At 46.1% G+C, this 18,178-nt stretch overlaps 3 protein-coding genes across 3 annotated transcripts; all 3 read right to left on the bottom strand.

Annotated features, from left to right (window-relative positions):
• Window positions 1-8,051: 8,051 nt before the first annotated feature.
• On the bottom strand, window positions 8,052-11,388 carry EsH8_XI_000126 (WD40 repeat domain-containing protein; the record flags this gene model as incomplete). Its single annotated transcript, XM_083274034.1, has 2 exons — window positions 8,052-8,183; window positions 8,356-11,388. The coding sequence occupies 2 exons, from the start codon at window positions 11,386-11,388 to the stop codon at window positions 8,052-8,054; spliced, it is 3,165 nt and encodes a 1,054-aa protein (XP_083120370.1).
• Window positions 11,389-12,983: 1,595 nt separating this feature from the next.
• On the bottom strand, window positions 12,984-13,943 carry EsH8_XI_000125 (uncharacterized protein; the record flags this gene model as incomplete). Its single annotated transcript, XM_083274033.1, has 2 exons — window positions 12,984-13,762; window positions 13,823-13,943. 2 exons carry the CDS (start codon window positions 13,941-13,943, stop codon window positions 12,984-12,986), a joined length of 900 nt encoding a protein of 299 aa, XP_083120369.1.
• Window positions 13,944-16,726: 2,783 nt separating this feature from the next.
• Window positions 16,727-17,778, bottom strand: EsH8_XI_000124 (uncharacterized protein; the record flags this gene model as incomplete). Its single annotated transcript, XM_083274032.1, has 2 exons — window positions 16,727-17,586; window positions 17,745-17,778. The coding sequence occupies 2 exons, from the start codon at window positions 17,776-17,778 to the stop codon at window positions 16,727-16,729; spliced, it is 894 nt and encodes a 297-aa protein (XP_083120368.1).
• Window positions 17,779-18,178: the final 400 nt, after the last annotated feature.

The raw sequence follows: 18,178 nt of genomic DNA, 5'->3' as shown, positions 1-18,178 counted from the left end.
CTGCCGCCGATATCAACGACCGAATTCTCAGCCTTAAGAATCCGTTCAGAGAACAGACACAGATTTCATGGTGGCATGGTCCTCTTTCCTATCTTCTTCACCTTGGTAATTTTTTGCATCCGAAATTATGGGCAGCACGGTATAAGGCGTTGCTGGTAATGTGCGTCTCCCCTCTGCTGAGTTGGTCAATGGGCTGATGAGCAACGCCGGTCGGCCCCGCGGGGGTATTGAATTGTCTGCATCTACGACTCCACCACACGCCGCCCCCTGGTGACGGCGAACAAAGCGATGGCTGCCACTCGGGAATATTGTTGACGCATGGGAGGCAGTTGACCCGTGACCTAATGAACACATCCCTCTGACTCCCAAGAGCGAACACCAAAATGCGAAAAAGGCACAACCACACACGCTTGAAACCTCTCGACTCAACGACACCAAACCAAAGCCATCAGCATCACGCTCCGTCAGCCAAGCAACTGCTTTTGTTGTCCTGCCACGCTCTACGAGCCAACCATCGTGCGGCCACTTGCTGAACAGAAACTCCTGATGGCTGGTATTTATCCATGTACAGGTAGTGCGTGATAACATTAAGACTGCTAGACACGATCACAGATGATGGAGCGGCGTCCGGCAAAGTAAAATGACATTGCCCGAACAGAAACACAAAGAATACGCCAACACATGACCCTCTTGCACCGCAATGGCACAGCAGCGCATCCATCAAACCCGATTTCTTTCCAATGAATCATTCTTCCAATCGTAGATCATGTGCGCAGAGAGGTAATTGGCGGGCTCTCATGAGGACCCCGCATACCCCACGAACTCTGTTAGGTATTTCGTCTCTTTCCCCTTGCAGCCCGGCTTCGAAAACTCCCTCTATCAAAAAACCCGGTAGACAGCGAAAGGTCCGTCCTGGCGATGGAGCCACAGCATCTTTCCCCTTACGTTCTCCCCCGATTACATCAGTCATTTGTTCTGCAAGTGGCCACATCGTACTCCGACAGTCACATGGGCTCATTGTAGCGCCACTTGACGCCCTTGTTTGCCAATAACTCGACGATTTCGCCGTCGACACGGTGTTTGGAGATGCCATCCACGTGATGTTCGTTGTCATTGCACTCGTCGTCGTTGGGCTTGCTATCAACGGCATTGTTGGTCGTCTTGTTGTTGGAGTTACTCCTTGACTCGTTATCACCATGCGCGTCAATCGGTTCGCTGTTGTTTGTGTTATTGGTCGAACGTTTCGATCGGCTCTTTGTTGCTGGGCCCTTCATTGGGCATACCTCTTAATCGAGATCCTCCCAACTGAAATCCTCCCTCTCGCTGGCGAAGGGCGTCCGTCACCGTCTCAACCAGTGCTCATTACAAGCATCCGCTGGAATACTGTCGGCGTGGGGGGTCTAGACACGGCAAAGAAACCAATGCAAGTCAGCACAAGTAAAAGTTTCTGCTTCTCTCTTGCATATGGCGGGTAGTGATGGCGGAAGTGACAATGAAAAAGTAAGGACGCCGATCCATCCAGGCCAGCGTAAGGACGATGATGGCAACAAGAATGGGCGACATACCTCGAGTGGAAAAAGAGAAATACCTCTCTCTTGCTGGTTTTTATGCCGACACAGACACAACGGCCTTGTGTTTGCTTGCGATGGCGGCTCGGGCGCGCCTGGGGAAGGATTTGGAATAGAAATGGGAGATGGGAGCTTTTGGGGCAGCCGCTGAATAACACGAGCGGAGACGCTAGTCCACGGGACGGGGTGATTATGTTATAAACTTCTTCTCCAAGTGAGGCAAGAACCCGTTCTCTCGGTAGCACCTGGCGGTGGCACCGGCCAGGAAAGAGTGGCGACGGTCTGCCTGAGCTGACTCATCCTGAGCATCTCATCCCCGTCTTGGCCAGTCATTCACTTATATGAGCCAGTTCTGGTCTATGAGGACCTGGCTCGGCATGAGTGAGAAGGGTTACAGTAAGGGCTCGTTCGACCAAGGTTTTTGAGCCCGCGTGTCCCTGATTCAACGATGGAGACTGAAGCGGCCGATGCCGCCAGGCGTATTTCGCTCTGAAAAAATTCCTCGTCGTCCATCTCTTTCACAAGATAATAACGTTAATTCAACTTCATGCTCTGCGGTCACCGTTACGCTTCTCGTCTGACTCTGTCGGTCCATGCAACCATGACTGTAGTACTTATGTGTCTCAGTTTGCTGGCGTCTTCCTCTGCTCCGAGTTAAATAGAACAGCGACATTGATACGTCCTCAGAAATATCTGTGAGTCTGCATATGCAGACGGCTGAACCATGGTAGGTTCTACCGCCCGCCCATCTCCTCCCCGCTCGCCCCCATCCGACTTTGACGCCTCCTTTCAGTTTGTGCTTTTTCTCTCAGTTCTATTATCGATAATTAGGTTTCTTACCACTCCTCTACCTATCTTTTCCAAAGCCTACCCCCGCTCCCGCTCCCGCACCATGCCATCGGGCCCCCAGCAACCTCCGCTTCGCACTTCCGGTGCACAGGCCATGGATAAGACATGCTCGTCAACATTTCGCGGCGTCCAATGCGGACCGCCCCTGGGGACATATGCATCCAGGTTGCGCGGCTATCCGTGAGTTAAACTGATTATGGTAAAGTCTGACAAACATTAACCTGTCGAGGATGAAGCTTCCCCACCCAACGAACAAATATCTCATCCAATACGGCTTGCATTCGTCCGCTAGATCTTCTCACTCATAGTGCCGACGCACCGCCCCGTCCACTAAGAGCAAACACACATACGCCACTAGAGCGTTGGAGGCGGGGGAGACGGGGCAGACGTATTCATGACTTGCAGGAATGCAAGCGGTGCTGTGCCCGCTGTACCCGATAGCAGCAGACTACAATGTTTGGTGCCGAAGCGGAGGTTATACTGAAAGGGGAAGGCGAGGTTGTCGTTGCCGCTTCTCCGCTGGCAAAGGCCTAGGATGTGGCTTTAACACCGTGGGCAGACAGACATACATCCGGGTGCCTACGCTCACCGGACTGTCCCATGCATGTCTTGGCTTTATTTACTTGCTGAAGGATGTGGCATTCAAAAAAAGAGCGGCTGGACAGGGATGCCTGTCCCCGCGTTGATTGGGGGATTCTCCCAAGCGATTGAACGCCTACTGTATCTTCCCGACCGAGTCAAGATCATGTGAGCCAATACGATACGTCCTCTCACACCGTCTGAACCTCGAAGGCGCATTTACATGCACGCACCCGGCGACCGTGCAGAATATTGAGCAAACATCCTGTGCAGTGCCTTCAGTCAACATCCCCCTCCTCTGAGGGCAACCAATCACTGACTCGCCAAGATGCCTCGGACTCGCAAGGTACCTGGAACTCAGCAATGCTCGAAACACGAAGCAACGCCTACTTGAAATGATGATCCAGTTATAGAGACCTTACAGCTGAGAGCGCATCTAGTCAGAGGAGGGCTGAAACTATTTTTTGATTCTTGGGCTTTGGCTGACCGACGTTAAAACGAGAACATGCGCCATGCGATTGCACTCTAGATCCCCAGTCATCAGCTGTCTGTCATTTTTCTTTGACATATCATTTTGACTAGACTCTTGTGTTCAAACCCCCAAGTCGCACCTAATCTCATGCTCCGCTCACGCCCTCCGGTGCCGGTTTTCTCAAAAGGGGCAAACAAGTGGGTCTCGCCGGCCCCTTCGGACCAACCACCCGTGCTCAACCGCCCACATGACGAGCTGAACGACAAGACCAAGGACCGGTGCACACTTTGTGGCAGCCCGCTGCCGGAAGACCTCAATCTCAGGCTTCCACACCTGGACCGTTGCCAGATGGCCATGGTCCATCGTTAGAGATTGCATGACGACATTTACATGGGTACAACTACAACGCTGAATCACACCAATGACAGCCGGATTAGGATACGACCCTCTTGAGAGGTAAGCCTTCACCTGGCCAAGCAAGCACGTATTTCAAATCCCAGATTCTCACGTATTGGTGCTGTCAAGTTACCCGTGTTGGCTCTGAGGTTGACCTCTGCTGCGGAAAGGCCATGGTGTCACAGTGCCCACTGGACGACATTGGGAGAATGGTTTGTTTAATAGGATACGACAATGCTACGGCAGTAGTAACCGTGAAGGCCACTATACTGATGACTTGGGCGAGGATTAGATGATAGACAGCCCAGGATATAGCATGTAGATAACAGGGCCACTATTGAGTAGCCACATAGTGGCAGATTACCTCGGCTAATCGTGCTTCGTTTTTTTCCCGGAAGCACACTCCTCAACTAATTCTAACCTAAGTTCAACCCAAGTTGGCCAAGGACCAATGCCTACCCGGAGCTCATGTTTTATCATTCAAGCGGTAAATCAGTGACCGCCGCTCTCCAGTGCGGTGTCTTGCTTCGTAGGTGCATGTTGACACGAAAGAGATTTCTGGTATACTCTGCAACGGGCCCACGAGGCAAGGAATCTAGGGGGGTTGATCCTGTCGGCTCTATGAACCCCTATAACGAATGACAAGAGAATTACTTTTTGCGACGTTGGTGTATATTTTGCGCGGCTCTCTGGTCGCTAAAGTCGGACGGATGAGGGCAACTCGTCCTGGTTTGCAGCACGAACTAGTTGTTCAAACTTGTGATGGGACGCTCCGTAAACTACACTCCAAGGCATCTTAAATCTGACTTCATCTGGTTCAGGCTAGTACTAGATTTTAAGGCATCGCCACCATTAAATCGTTGGACATTATAGATAAGGTCGAGAGATTCAGTGTGATAAAGGGCAATAGCTTGGTGGATTTTGCTTGATTGCCGTTTCGTTGCCCGCATATAAAGCCTATATCTGCTAATTCAGCTGTATCCACCCCTAAAATCGTCTGCTTGTATTATGCTGTAGCATATAAGATGTATTCATCACTCAACTATAAACTAAGCTTCTGCCATGCTCCATGACTTTAGGATGCATCCTTGCTTAGAAGAAAGCAGCCAGTCGTATTATTTAGGGGTTGGCATGGGGCATAGATATAGAAAAGCTGCAGCTGGTTAAGCAGAGCATGGCTGACGTAATAAGTACTAGTTGTATATAACGTAGGACGACATCTATAGGAAGGTAGAGGATATTAACGACAAGCTGTTAACAGGCTACCTAGGTATTAACGTTGTCGACCTACTGCTAGTAGATAATAAGATCTAGATTAAAGAAGAGGATGACTAGGATAGCGTATAAGAGGATATAGAGATTAAGTAGCTTAGCTGCCTAGCGGTTAGTAACATTCTAGCGTTATTTATAGTATAACGTCTATTAGCTGTAGATTAATAGATTAAAATAGATTAAGGCTTAACGTCTCTTATTATAAGATTACCCCCTTATTACTTTTATACTAACTATAGTTAGTTGGCGCCTTATCTAGATAGTTATAAAATAGAGATAAGGATGGGGATAAAGATGTAGAGGTTAACCCTTTACGGTTATAAGATGGAGATAGAGATAGAGATAGAGATAGGGATAGAGATAGGGATAGAGATAAAGATAGAGATAGAGATAGGGGATAGAGATGGGGATAAAGATATAGAGGTTAACCCTTTACGGTTATAAGATGGGGATAGAGATAGAGATGTAGAGGTTAACCCTTTACGATTATAAGATGGGGATAAAGGTAGAGATGTAGAGGTAGGGATGCTAAGGTTAACCCTTTACAGCTATAAGATAGGGATGGTAATAAGGTTAAAGAGGTTAACGCTTTACGGTTATAAGATAGGGATGGAGATAGAGATAAAGATAAAGAGGTTAACGCTTTGCAGTTATAAGATAAAGATAGAGGTAGAGATAAAGAGGTTAACGCTTTATAGTTATAAGATAGAGATAGAGATAAGGATAAAGATAGGAATAAAGATAGAGAGGTAGACGCTTTACAGCTATAAGATGTAGATAGAGATAAAGATAAAGAGGTTAACGCTTTACAGTTATAAGATAGAGATAAAGATAGGGATAAGGAGGTTAACCCTTTACGGTTATAAGATAGAGATAAAGATGGGGATAGAGAGGTTGACGCTTTATAGTCATGAGATAGGGATAGATATGTAGATGTAGATAAAGAGATTAACCCTTAACGGCTATAAGATAAAGAGGTTAGCCTTTTACAGCTATAAAATAGAGATAAAGATAGAGATAAGGATAGAGATAAAGATAAAGATAGGGATAAAGATAAAGATAAAAATAAAGATATTAAGGTTGATCCTTTATAGTAATAAGATGGGGATATAGAGTTTAACTCTTTACAGCTATAAGATAAGAATAAGGATAAAGATAGAGATAAAGATAGAGATAGGGATATAGAGGTTAACCTTTTACAATTATAAGATAGGGATTAAGGTAGGGATGTAGGGGTAAGGATGTAGAGGTTAACCCTTTACAGCTATAAGATAGAGATAGAGATGGGGATGAGATAGAGATGGAGATAAAGATAAAGATGGGGATATAGAGGTTGACGCTTTATAATTATAAGATATAAATAAGGATGGGGATAGAGATAAAGATGGAGATATAGAAGTTAACCCTTTATAGTTATAAGATAGGAATAAGGATTTAGAGATTAACCCTTTACAGCTATAAGATAGAAATAGGGATAGGGATGTAGAGGTTGACCCTTTACAGCTATAAAATAAAGATAGAGATAGGGATGGAGATAAAGATAGGGATGTAGAGGTTAACGCTTTATAGTTATAAGATGTAGATAGGGATAAAAATAGAGAGGTTAACGCTTTATAGTCATGAGATGGGGATAGAGATGCAGATGTAGATAAAGAGATTAACCCTTAACGGCTATAAGATAGAGAGGTTAACCCTTTACAGCTAGGAGATAGAGATGGAGATAGAGATAGAGATAGAGATAGAGATAGAGATAGAGATAGAGATAGAATAAGGATGGAGATAGAGATGGAGATACAGAGGTTAACCCTTCACGGCCATAAGATAGGGATAAGGGGGGCGACCCTTCACGGTCATGAGATGGGGATGTGGGGGGGCGACCCTTCACGGTCATAGGATGGAGATAAGGCGCCGACGGCTTTCACGGCCGTAAAGGACCGCTCTCTCTACCGGTCGCCGTCGCAGGCGCGCGTCGGTTCCCCCCCCCGCCCTTTCACGGTCGTGGGACGGGAAAAGTGGAGCCGGGCGCGCGGGTAGGGCGGGGCGCGCCGGCTCCCGTCTCATCAAGCCTAGCGAATAAGCTTTACATAGTTAATTAAACCCTAATCTAATCCCAACTATACCCTCTAAAGCCTAAATCTAGTATAAAAACTTATAGTATATATAACTAACCCTTTTAGTATTAACCTTAACACCTATTAATATAAACCCTACTATTAGATATCTAACTATAATATAGTTTCTAACTATAAACCCTAAAGTAACCCTCCCCCTTTTTTATTTTTAAGGTTGTTAGAGAACCCTAGGAGTTAAAACCCTAAAGTTAATTTTTTTTAATAAAGAACCAACTAATCACCACAGCGGCTTTATTCTAGATAATCTTATCCTAAAAATCACCACCTAGTCTAAACGCCCCCTGCTAAAACCGTACGTAATTAGGTCCTAATTACTAGGAAATAACACCTAGACTATATAGATGTATATTAAAAGTAGAAAGATAGTATAATTACAGTTACGTAATCGACTTGCTTATTAGCTACGTTAGTTTATTATAAATAGTATATTAAATAGAAGAAGCTACTTAAAAAATAAGCTCTAGATAGTAAATCTATTACAAAACAAGTCTAGATATGTAGCATAAGTCGTAAAGCGCAACCTGGTGGTCCTTTATAAGCAGTGTTGACAGCAGCGTAAGCATGGTTGCTTGCACTAACAAACCTTTTAGGTTATTACTACAGTTGGTCACTGTCAGCAGCTGTTACAAAATCTAACCCTATTCTAACAATAACTCTACTTTAGTTTAACCAGTCTTTTTAATAAACTTTATTATAATTTATTATAGACACTATGTTAAGCGAATTCTAAAAACGTGACCTTCCCAGTCCGATGACCTTGAGCTAGCGTGTTGCCATAGGTCGCTAGACATGTTGCTCGATATACTTCTGGAGGTTTAAGTATCGCTCTCTCGTCTCGTATAATCCAATCCGTGTCATTTCCCTCACACGGAAAGGTCCAAATGTCTCGAGCGTCAGATCGATGAAAACACCCGACTGCGTTGATGTAGTATTCTGCTTCACTCTGTATCATGCCTTGGGCAGTGTGGCGTCGGCCAGGGGCATCCTTCGATTCCGATTTGCCAGTTTCAATGTCCCAACACCAAATCTTCCTGTCTGCGGTCACGCTTATAACTTCCTTCCCATCAGGCGAGAACGCAACAGCCACGAACAGGGCCCTTTTAGCCGTGAGGGTACAGATCCATCCCTTCTCTACACTCCAGAGTCGAACACTACTATCATCTGATGCCGATGCAATAACTCTGCCATCAGAAGAGAATGAAACTGCGTTTACAGACTTTGAATGGCCCTTGAAGGTTTTCGAGCTTTTCTTGCTTCGGTTCAAAGGACTAAGAAACGCCGCTTTCCAGTCTTTTTTTGTAGTCCAGAACTTGACGGTGTGGTCCTTTGAGGCTGATGCAATGGCCTTGCCATCAGGCGAAAAGGCAACAGCGTGAACGATATCGGTATGTTCCGCGAGCTGCCGTCGACAGGTTCCTGTCACCCTATCCCAGATTCGTATAGTTTTGTCAGAAGATGCTGATGCGATAAGATTGCCATCTGGTGAAAAGATGGCCGACATTACTCCACCTGTGTGGCCTTTGCAGGTTTTCTCACAGTCGCCATTTGTGACGTCCCAGATCCGGATGGCAGTGTCTATGGACGCCGATGCCACGGTTCCTCCGTCGGGCGAAAAGGCCACAGAGTTGACACGATGTTGCTGCAGCTCTATGGGGGCCGAGGGCGCGTCCCAGAACCGCACCTTTCTGTCTCCTGACCCCGCGGCAACAATGTCGCCGTGCGTGGAAAAGGCCACAGCACTCACCAAATCGCCATTGCCAGGTAGAAAACCATTCATTTTGCCTGTCTCAGTGTCCCAAAGTTCAACACTGTGATTGGTTGATCCTGACGCTAGAGTGTTTCCTACTGGCGAGAAGGCTATTGCGTCGATGGGATTTTTGCCCTTGAACATCCGAATAAGATTCCTTTTTTCGGTAGACCAGAGCCAAATCCATGTTATTCCAGGGCATTGCTCGTAAGAAGTTGCCGCGAAAGTGTTCCCATCGGACGAAAAGGCCAAGTTGTCGATGGAGCCTTTGTAGTCCGACAATATCTCCTTATAGTCATGCGGGGACTTTATGTTCAGTAGCCAGATCGAACTATTCGTGGAGGTGTCGTCATCAAAAATCAATGCAGCCCATCTCCCATTGGGGGAGAAAGCAGCATTGCGTAGTCGATTGCCGGAACCCTCACGCACAAGTTTGCAGTTTCTCGTCTGGGTATCCACAAGGTTGATGCTGTGGCGCAACGTGTTCGTCTCGTCCGAGGCTAGGACCAGTTGCTTGCCCTCGTGTAGGAAACCCAGAGCTTTGATTGCCCCAAAATTCTTGACTTCTTGTTTCAAGATACCCAACTTGACATCCCAGAGACGAATGGTCCCATCAATTGAGCCTGATGCAAGTACTTTTCCGTCAGGCGAGAAAACAATCGCCGTCACGGACATTTCGTGAGCATCAAGAGATTTTTGGAGTACCCCGGTGGCAGTGTCCCAAAGTGTAATGGTGTTTTTTGAACAGGACGCAAAGGTCTTGCTGTTTGGTGAGAAGGCCACAGCTGAAACATATTCGCAGTGACCCTCGAGGACTTGTAGCAGGAGTTCCCTCTCTGGGATACCTCGAATGTCCTTGATGAATGGCAGACGATCACACCAAAACTTCTCCCTGACGCTGTTGCCCGTTGGACAGAAGGCCAAAGCCGTGCCGTAAGTCTGCTTCGGATCGATATCTATTATTGATCCGAAAGATGAGAGAAGTCTTTCTGCATCAACCAGAAACTTTGCCATGTAAGAGTCGAGCGAGAGAGATATTGACTGGAGACACTTGATAGCCAATGCGCCTTTCGTTATTTCTCCAAGATGACCAAGTACTTCTAGCCAGTGGAGAAGGTGTTCGACAAGAAAACTGCAAACCGAATCCTTGTTCGTGTCGTTTGACCATTGTCCACTTTCTTGTAGATGATCAACCCAGAATAAGCAGAAATATGAAATGGATCCTGGTATGATATCATTCGGTTGGACTGCTTGACCTGCAGCAGACCCTTCGTGCTTTGTTCTGCGGGCGAGCTCCAACGTTTGGGAGAGTGTGCCAAGTGATCGGGAGAAGATGAGCTCATGCTGGTGGTGCAAGCTTTCATCCCCCTTGGGAAAGACACAGTCAAATCCCTTTTTTCTGTCGAGAATGTATTCCCTTGCCGACTGATGTATAAACCGAATTATACCCTCTCGAATCGTCAAAAACGACCCACATGAACGCAATATTCCGGCCCATTCTTCCGGGCTAAGGTGTTCATCCAGCTCAATGACAGCTTTCATCTCGTCCGAGTTGACAGGCCGGTAGAGAATTGCAGCAGTGGCGAGAATTTCTTTGCAGATTTTTTCATCGTGATCCGATCCAGGGGCTTCTTTTAACATTCGGCCATATAGAAGGTCGAGTCCAGAGGGATACGAGTCCAATAAAGTCAGTACATTCCCTCCACGGGTACCGTAACGTCCAAGTTCGTGGCAAACTAAAGATACCCAGAGAAAAGTTCCGTCCGCGCGGGACTTGAGACGGACCTCAACCTCGCGCCAGATTTCTTTGTTGATAGATGGGTGGCTCTCAGCCAGGCGATTTACTCTGTGTTGGATATACGCATCGACGACTTTAGAGATAGTGTCCTCATTCAGTTCAAGTTGAATATCGACCTTCTGTTCCACTTTATCAAGCTGATGCTCAATTAGTGGCCAGTTACGACTAGACACAGCCCACTTGACGCAAGTCTGATTGCACGATTTGATAATGAAGTCGATGAGTTTGTGTCGGTTGCCGATGCATTCGTCAAGGGCATCGATGATGATAACCGTGCCATTTAACCTCGGATCTTCCAGGAGATTTGTCAGTAAGTCTGAAAGGACAAACCAAGCGTTTTTGTCCGTAAAAGACCCTTCCCCAGCAGAGTAGTGGTGAGGCTTGACATGTGACATGAGCGAAGAGTCTTGATCGAGAAGGGACCAGATGAGGCCACGTAACACAGTCTCTGCGGTACTCGTGTTCGGGTTGTCAGCCTCGCAAAAGAAATAGACTAATCTTCTGCCTTCTACACACGCTGCTTGATGACTTTTGAAGTACGCGTCTAGGTAGTTAATGACACCGCACATCATCATTGTCTTTCCTTTACCAGGATCGCCTTTGATCCAGAGCAGCTGGTTTCCCTCTTTGTCACGCCACCGCTGGAATTCTTGACGTTCAAGCAACCAAAAACAAGCCTCTTCAAAAAGGCCGCCTTTTGTATCCTCAATCCGCCCCTTGTCTACTGTTGGGTAGGTGACACGAAGCTTTCCTATGAATATTTTCTCTTTGCGTCAACGCGTCAGCGTGTATAAATTCAAAGATGTCAGATGATTTCCACACCTTTTTCATTACCGTAATTGTTAAAATTGACAGTTCCATTAAAGGTTGATTCAGTAAGTATGGGGCCAGATCCAAGTACAATATTGACATTATGACCAGCTGAATACAGGGTCCCTGGGCCTCTGTAGGTTGATGTAAGGTTGGCCATTTGTTATAGCCCAGGCGGAAGACTTAAGGAAGCTGCTTTCCCGTAGCTAGGAGCTACACCGTGAATTGCTGAATTTAGTCTGGTCTTTGATAGATAATAAGTGAGGATGCTTCAGGCGTCTTGAGCCCTCTGGAGCAGGATGAACAACGACTCACACTTATTGTGGCGACAGAAGGAGCAGTGTTGCTCTTAATATGGTGCACCGGAATTCAAATACAAGCCGAATAAAGGAACATTAGCCGGTTTCTGTTAGGCGATTTATAGACAATCAGGTCTCAAATTAATGCCAGCTGAAATAGGTGGCTGACAGACTTCTTATCATATTGATCGTAATACCAGACCTCTAGCGCCCTCAACAGACTTTGTTTCATAGTTACAGCCTTCTTATTACCCATCTAGCATCTATATATATGCTTTTCCTCTATCGCAATATATCTACACTACTTGACTCCTAAATATTCCAAGTCTATGTGAGTGCTCTTTTGACTACTATGTGTCTACAATTAAGTTAAGGAGAATGAAACTGTCGGTATCACAAGGGATACCCGATCGGGTCAAATGGTCTGATTCCCAGTTACTTAACCAAGTAAGGGAGGAGGTTCGTAGTACACGAACTCCCTTGGGTTTCACTGTGAAAGTATGGCGAAATCCCTATATTACTATTGGCTAGAAATGGCTGGGAACTCCCTAGGATTCCTAACTAAGGCCAGAACTAGCCAGGGCAACTTCTGTGCCACTTGGTTCTTGAGTTTCTGACGTATTGTTTCAACAGAAACCTTTTTGATTGCTATTTATCACATTTCCTTGACTTCACGCAATCCCACCATAGGAGGGCTCCATATACCTTCAGGTTATTATCTCTATAAAAGAAGTACTTTAGGCATGTTTTATGTCTAAGGCGCAATTTGCTTGTAAAACCTATTGTAAGCCATATGCCTAGACCTTACATAATGTCATAATCAAGCGTTCACGTGTACGCGGCCTCAAGTAGCATAAAAGTAGAATAGTGTCTATAATGTGAAAGAAAGCTCCAAGACACCTAATTATCATTCAAAGTGACATCCATAGTTACCGCATGTGAGCTTTTAAGCCAACTTCAAGGTTCTTGAAGTACGTTGCGTTAAGTAAACTAACAGCTGATGATTGATAACTTACTGCGCAAATCCTACAGAAAATAACATTAAGTCAACACTACATTAACTACTTGCTTCCAAAGGTGACCTGGCCTTTAAACTCTGCGCCGTGCAAGATAGCACCACCATGTTCAGCACGGTTATAGTCTCCATTGATGTTGTAATTATCCCCGGACCCAGAATGATTCTGGGTTACACTAGAATCGACAATTGGAGCAGATATAATCTCTTTGATCTCGTCATCTGATGCCGCCTTAAGTTCTTTGATTTTGCTGACAAAGAAACCACCATCGAGATTTCGAAAGTCACGGTCAAAGGTCTCTTCAAGTTGTTTGATCTCAGACAATGAATCTTTCCAGAAACTGGCGTTGTATATGTCTCTGGCGAGTCTCTTCAATGTACTCTGAAAGACTCTCACTACGGTGGCAAGCAGAAAGCGGATGATATGCCAGTAAATGGTGATGAGCTGATCTTCGAGGGTCTCTCTCAGTCCGCCAAAGTCTTTGGTCTGAAGTACGTCCCACAGCTGCACATAAACCGACATTCGAGACGTAACGTAGACGAAGCCAGTTGAGTTGTCCTTTTTGGCATCGAAGTGATTGGTGAGAATAGGTAGAACGACACAGACTCCAGCCCAAGCCAAAGATGCTTCGGGTGACACCTTGACAGCGTCATCAATCAGGGTTTTGATACGCTGAATGAATTCCACTGTGACTTGAGACTGATTCTTGAAGGAATATTTATGGCCAAAGACAGTATATTCTGTCTTGTCAACCAGTTGCTGCTCCAGGCCCTTCTTAATTATTTCGCTCAGATCCTCATGGGTCCAGTAGGTTGCGTTACCATCTGAATGGGTCGCTATAAGGAGTCAAGCTTGAGAATTCAATGCGGTCGCATGTGACATACAGTTGGAGCAATTCGGTTCTTGTTTCTGTAAGACAGCCTCGTACTCGACGACGAGAGGCTCTTCCCTTTCTTTGAGAGTTTTGTATGCGCGGTCCCAAAGGGCTCGTCGACCTCCGGCCATTGAAGTTTCCATTTCTGGGAAGTTCTATGAGGACAATGTCGTCTGTGCCTCCGTCTAGCGTGAAGGATAGCTGGCTCCGACAGCTAAAGACGTATTAATTTTGTGACCAACAGATCTCTATTCAAGACGGTGCGAGGAATTAATGGGTATCGAGTATTTGTATGTATTCCGTAATGCGCGAAGTATGGAGCCAAGTTGATCCAGCAAATCGAAGTATCAAGGAATGTTCCACTCATTAAGAACTGTGAAAAGGCTACAATATTATCAAAAAATAGAACATTCGAGCTTCTGAGAATTTGATTATTGGTTCAAGAGACGTAAATGCGCAATTCCGGTGTGTTTCTCTTTTCATTAGCTCCCTGTGTTACTAGGCGACAGAGACTAGCTACACAAGTCCATAGATACATACCGTACTTCACTAACAGAACTTAAACACCTAGACTAGTAGGGCTAGGGGAGGGGGCATGCTCAATCTGACTAGTTGCTACTGCATCTAACATCTTTTCTAAGCGTCATCTGTCAGAAACACAGGGCTGCGCCACCCATGTCACCTCTATCTCGCGTTTCGCTTAACATTTCAAATCCAGTCTTGTAAGGGGTCAGTATACGTGGAGGGATATATGTGGGTCAGCTAAGATACCAGTTCCAGCCAAAGGCTAAGTCAAAATAAGGCTTAAAATGTTTAATGCATTATACGAGCTATTTACGCTAACTGTATAGTCAGATGAATCAATTATTGAGACAAAGTATTTTCTTAACTACCTACGGAACTAACTATATGACTGGTGAAACTATAGTCGGACCATGCTTGATCTGTTAGATAATACGACACATTCCAGCGCCACCTTCATAATATCCTCTTTATTTTTCATTTCAAATTTCAAGCTGAGGTGTAATAGGCTAATATACGTGAAAGCTGAAATGGCAGCTGAAATACTAGCTCCAGCCACATATTTTAGTTTAAGACAAGGATTAAAATGTTTGAGGCGCTGTTTGACCTATCTACACTACTGCCTATCTAGCCTAGACTAATAAACTATTTAGAGACAAAATTCTCTATTATTAGACTACATACCTATTGGTATTATAAGGGATACTCGATCGGGTCAAATGGTCTGATTCCCAGTTACTTAACGAAGTAAGAAGGGAGGAGGTTCGTAGTACACGAACTCCCTTGGGTTTCATTGTGAAAGTATGGCGAAATCCAAGTATTGCTATTGGTTAGAAATGGCTGGAACTCCCTAGGATTCCTGACCAAGGTCAGAACTAGCCAGGGCCACTTCTGTGCCACTTCGTTCTTGAGTTTCTGACGTGTTTTCTAATACTCCCTTTAGTCTACTACTAGTATCATTTTAAAAGCTATTTAGCTCATGGACCTCGAATGGGTGATTGTTTATAATTTACCGTATGGATAATTACATTGGTTTAACACTTGTCTTTACACTCAGCTGATTCAGGTGCCTTAGGCAAAGGGACTTCACACTCCAGCAGTAATAATTCGAGTGGTTCTATACTTTCCCTCTCTAAACCATCTGGCACCGAGTCTACTCACGAATATCGACTTCTACAATGATTTCAGACACCGAGATTAGCCAGGTTTGCATCTCCGCCAGTTTCCTTCCCGATTTCCCCGTAACTAAATTATCCTATAAGCTCATAGAACAACTAAGTAGCCTCCCTGAGCACCCGGAAATTATTATGAAAGCCGCTCTGGACAGATTCAGGGAGTTATCAACCAGATACAAAGGGCATCACAATATCCTCATCCTGAATATGGCGCAGGAGAAACACACCACCATCTCATTAGAGGGGCAAGTATTTCATAGGACGTGGTCAGTGACAAAACGTGGGTTCACACTGAATTATGGTGTGTGGATCTTCAAATCTGGCACAGTGGATCACACGAGATGTGACGGTGGATGGATTAATTGGGGGATGTATGGCAACTTCACACGAACGGGACATCAAAATGGGGTAGTTGTGTTTCATGGGTAGTTCTATTAAACCAAGATAATTATCATTTGTTGTATACCAAGGTCAGGACTTTAGTCAGTATCCTATTTTGAAGTATAAGTGTCAGTACACAAGGAGAAGGACTAATTCTCTAAAATATTATTATAAAGCCTCTCTACCTTCCCTAATAAGTGTCTTTTTGTAACGGGCTGGGCCCGTATGAGGCCTCGCTGGGTGTCGCGGCCACGAGCTGCGCTCGCATCATCGCAATGGCAAAGGGAGGAGCGAACGAACGATGGGCTAATGGCTGATGGCTCATCTTATTGCGTTTAAACCCTGACACGTAATCACGTGATAGCGTGGCTTTGGTGGACGTCGTTTTGGTGCACCACCGATGGCTGGACCTCAGCAATCCCGTATCCTAGTCCCGTATCCTCTCGTCGCATCACCACCATGTATCATGACGTTGACTCTCAAAGATACCTGGTCGAATTGAGAATATCCTTACGATAGAAGGGGGATGCCGCGCTACTGATATAACTGGCAGCGTACTTTATCTTGAATTGCTGTAAAGAACTGTTCTGGTCTGTAAATTCGAATGGCTACGGTACTATTAATATCGGGCAGTTGGGCATGAAATCCGCTGCTGCAACTATGCTAAAGCGCTTCCGAGGAACAAATCAAACTGATCAAAACCAGAGCCACGAGTCATACAAGGGATAAGGTGAATTTGTGAGGTTTGGTGTAGAAGAATTGCCTTGAATATCACCCCAATTGGAGTACATGAGAGACCCGGCTTTCCAGAAGCCCATTTCACATACGTGACCTGTTCAGTCAATAAAAAGATCAACAAGATCGAAAACTTCCAACCCCTCCTCACCATCTATCTTCAGGATCTCTCCATCAGCGATGGCTTCTGCAGCGGAGATGTCGTCGTCGGTCCCCTCGTAATGTCGCACAACCTCGGCGGGAACGGCTGTGCCATCCGAAAGCGACACCTTTTCAAGGCTCAGCTCGTGCTGCAATTCCCCCGCCTTGTACTTGATGCGCCTCAGCTGCAGGGCAAGAACGAAATCCGTCGACGTCTCGAACGACTGGCCCTGGGATCGTTTCCACAGGAACTTTAGCAGCTTGATGTTGGCGGCCTTGGAAGGCCCGCCGCCGCCGATGTCTACGCCGGTCTCTAATTCGGCGTCGCTCTGAGATGAGACGCCTTTTGCAATCTTCAAACCAGAGACGATGTAGAGCTGGGACTTTGGGAATTGCTTGGTATAGTTGCTAACGGGCACAGAGGCCAGGACCTTCTTGACGTAGTCGTCCGTCACGCGAAGCTCGTGCGTCTCCAGTGAATCGATGCTCAGCTTTTCCGACGAGTTGCGCTGCACAAAAAAGTCAATGTCCACGACTGCACCGATGCCAAGGGCTGCCAATAAGCTGGCTACGACGCCAAAACGGCCCTCGAGAAGGCTCTTGCGGGTTGCGGTGAAGCGACCCTTCCGGTCGACCTCTTCAATGTGCTTCGTCTCCGGTGCCACGCGGGCGTCCCGGTTTATGGCCACCAGCTCTGGTCCGAAGGGGTCGACAAGTATGTCACCGAGCTGCACCCGGGGGAGAGGAGTTGGCAAAACATCAGCCTTGATCTGAGGGGGCGGGGCGATGGAGAAGTTTGGGGCGATGACGTATGTCTTGACTATGATTCAGAGCCGAGGTACAAGATTGTTGTTGGCCAGGATGTATATAGCAGGCTATGGGACGAGGTGTCGTTAAAGGTGTGTTGGAGGGTCCCCAAACGCACAGTCAAATTGATGTAGAAGTCTGAGTGTGTTTGTTTTGGGACACTTTAGTGACGAACGGATTCTTGTAGGTGCCTTGGATAGCCCATCGCTATTTATGGCAGAGCGTTGCAACACAATTCCACAAGATGGGCGGTTCCTAATGACTGCAGAAGTGGGGATTGGCGCACCCAAGCCGCGCACAGCTTATGCATGCGACTTAGAAATCAACAATAAGCAAGCCACTCATGTAGGGGAATGCCCAGCTCTTAGTCGCTTGCCGAAAACTCGGTCTATATGTTTCGTGCTCAGTTGGATGCCGGTGAATCCGACTCGTCCACCTCGATTCGAAACAAACGAATTGAAATCACGGTTCCTTGGTTACATCCGTAGGATTTCTGCATCATTTTGGGCGAAGAAGGCGTCATGAGTGTCACAGGACATGGCATACAAGTCATCGTCGTCGGAAGACTGAATGTAAGTAAACATGACAGATGGTATTATTAGTTC

This window comes from Colletotrichum jinshuiense, chromosome 11 (genome assembly GCF_051148585.1).
Source record: "Colletotrichum jinshuiense chromosome 11, complete sequence".
In the NCBI taxonomy this organism is placed as follows: domain Eukaryota; kingdom Fungi; phylum Ascomycota; class Sordariomycetes; order Glomerellales; family Glomerellaceae; genus Colletotrichum; species Colletotrichum jinshuiense.
This window is presented reverse-complemented; position numbering and strand designations above follow the sequence as displayed.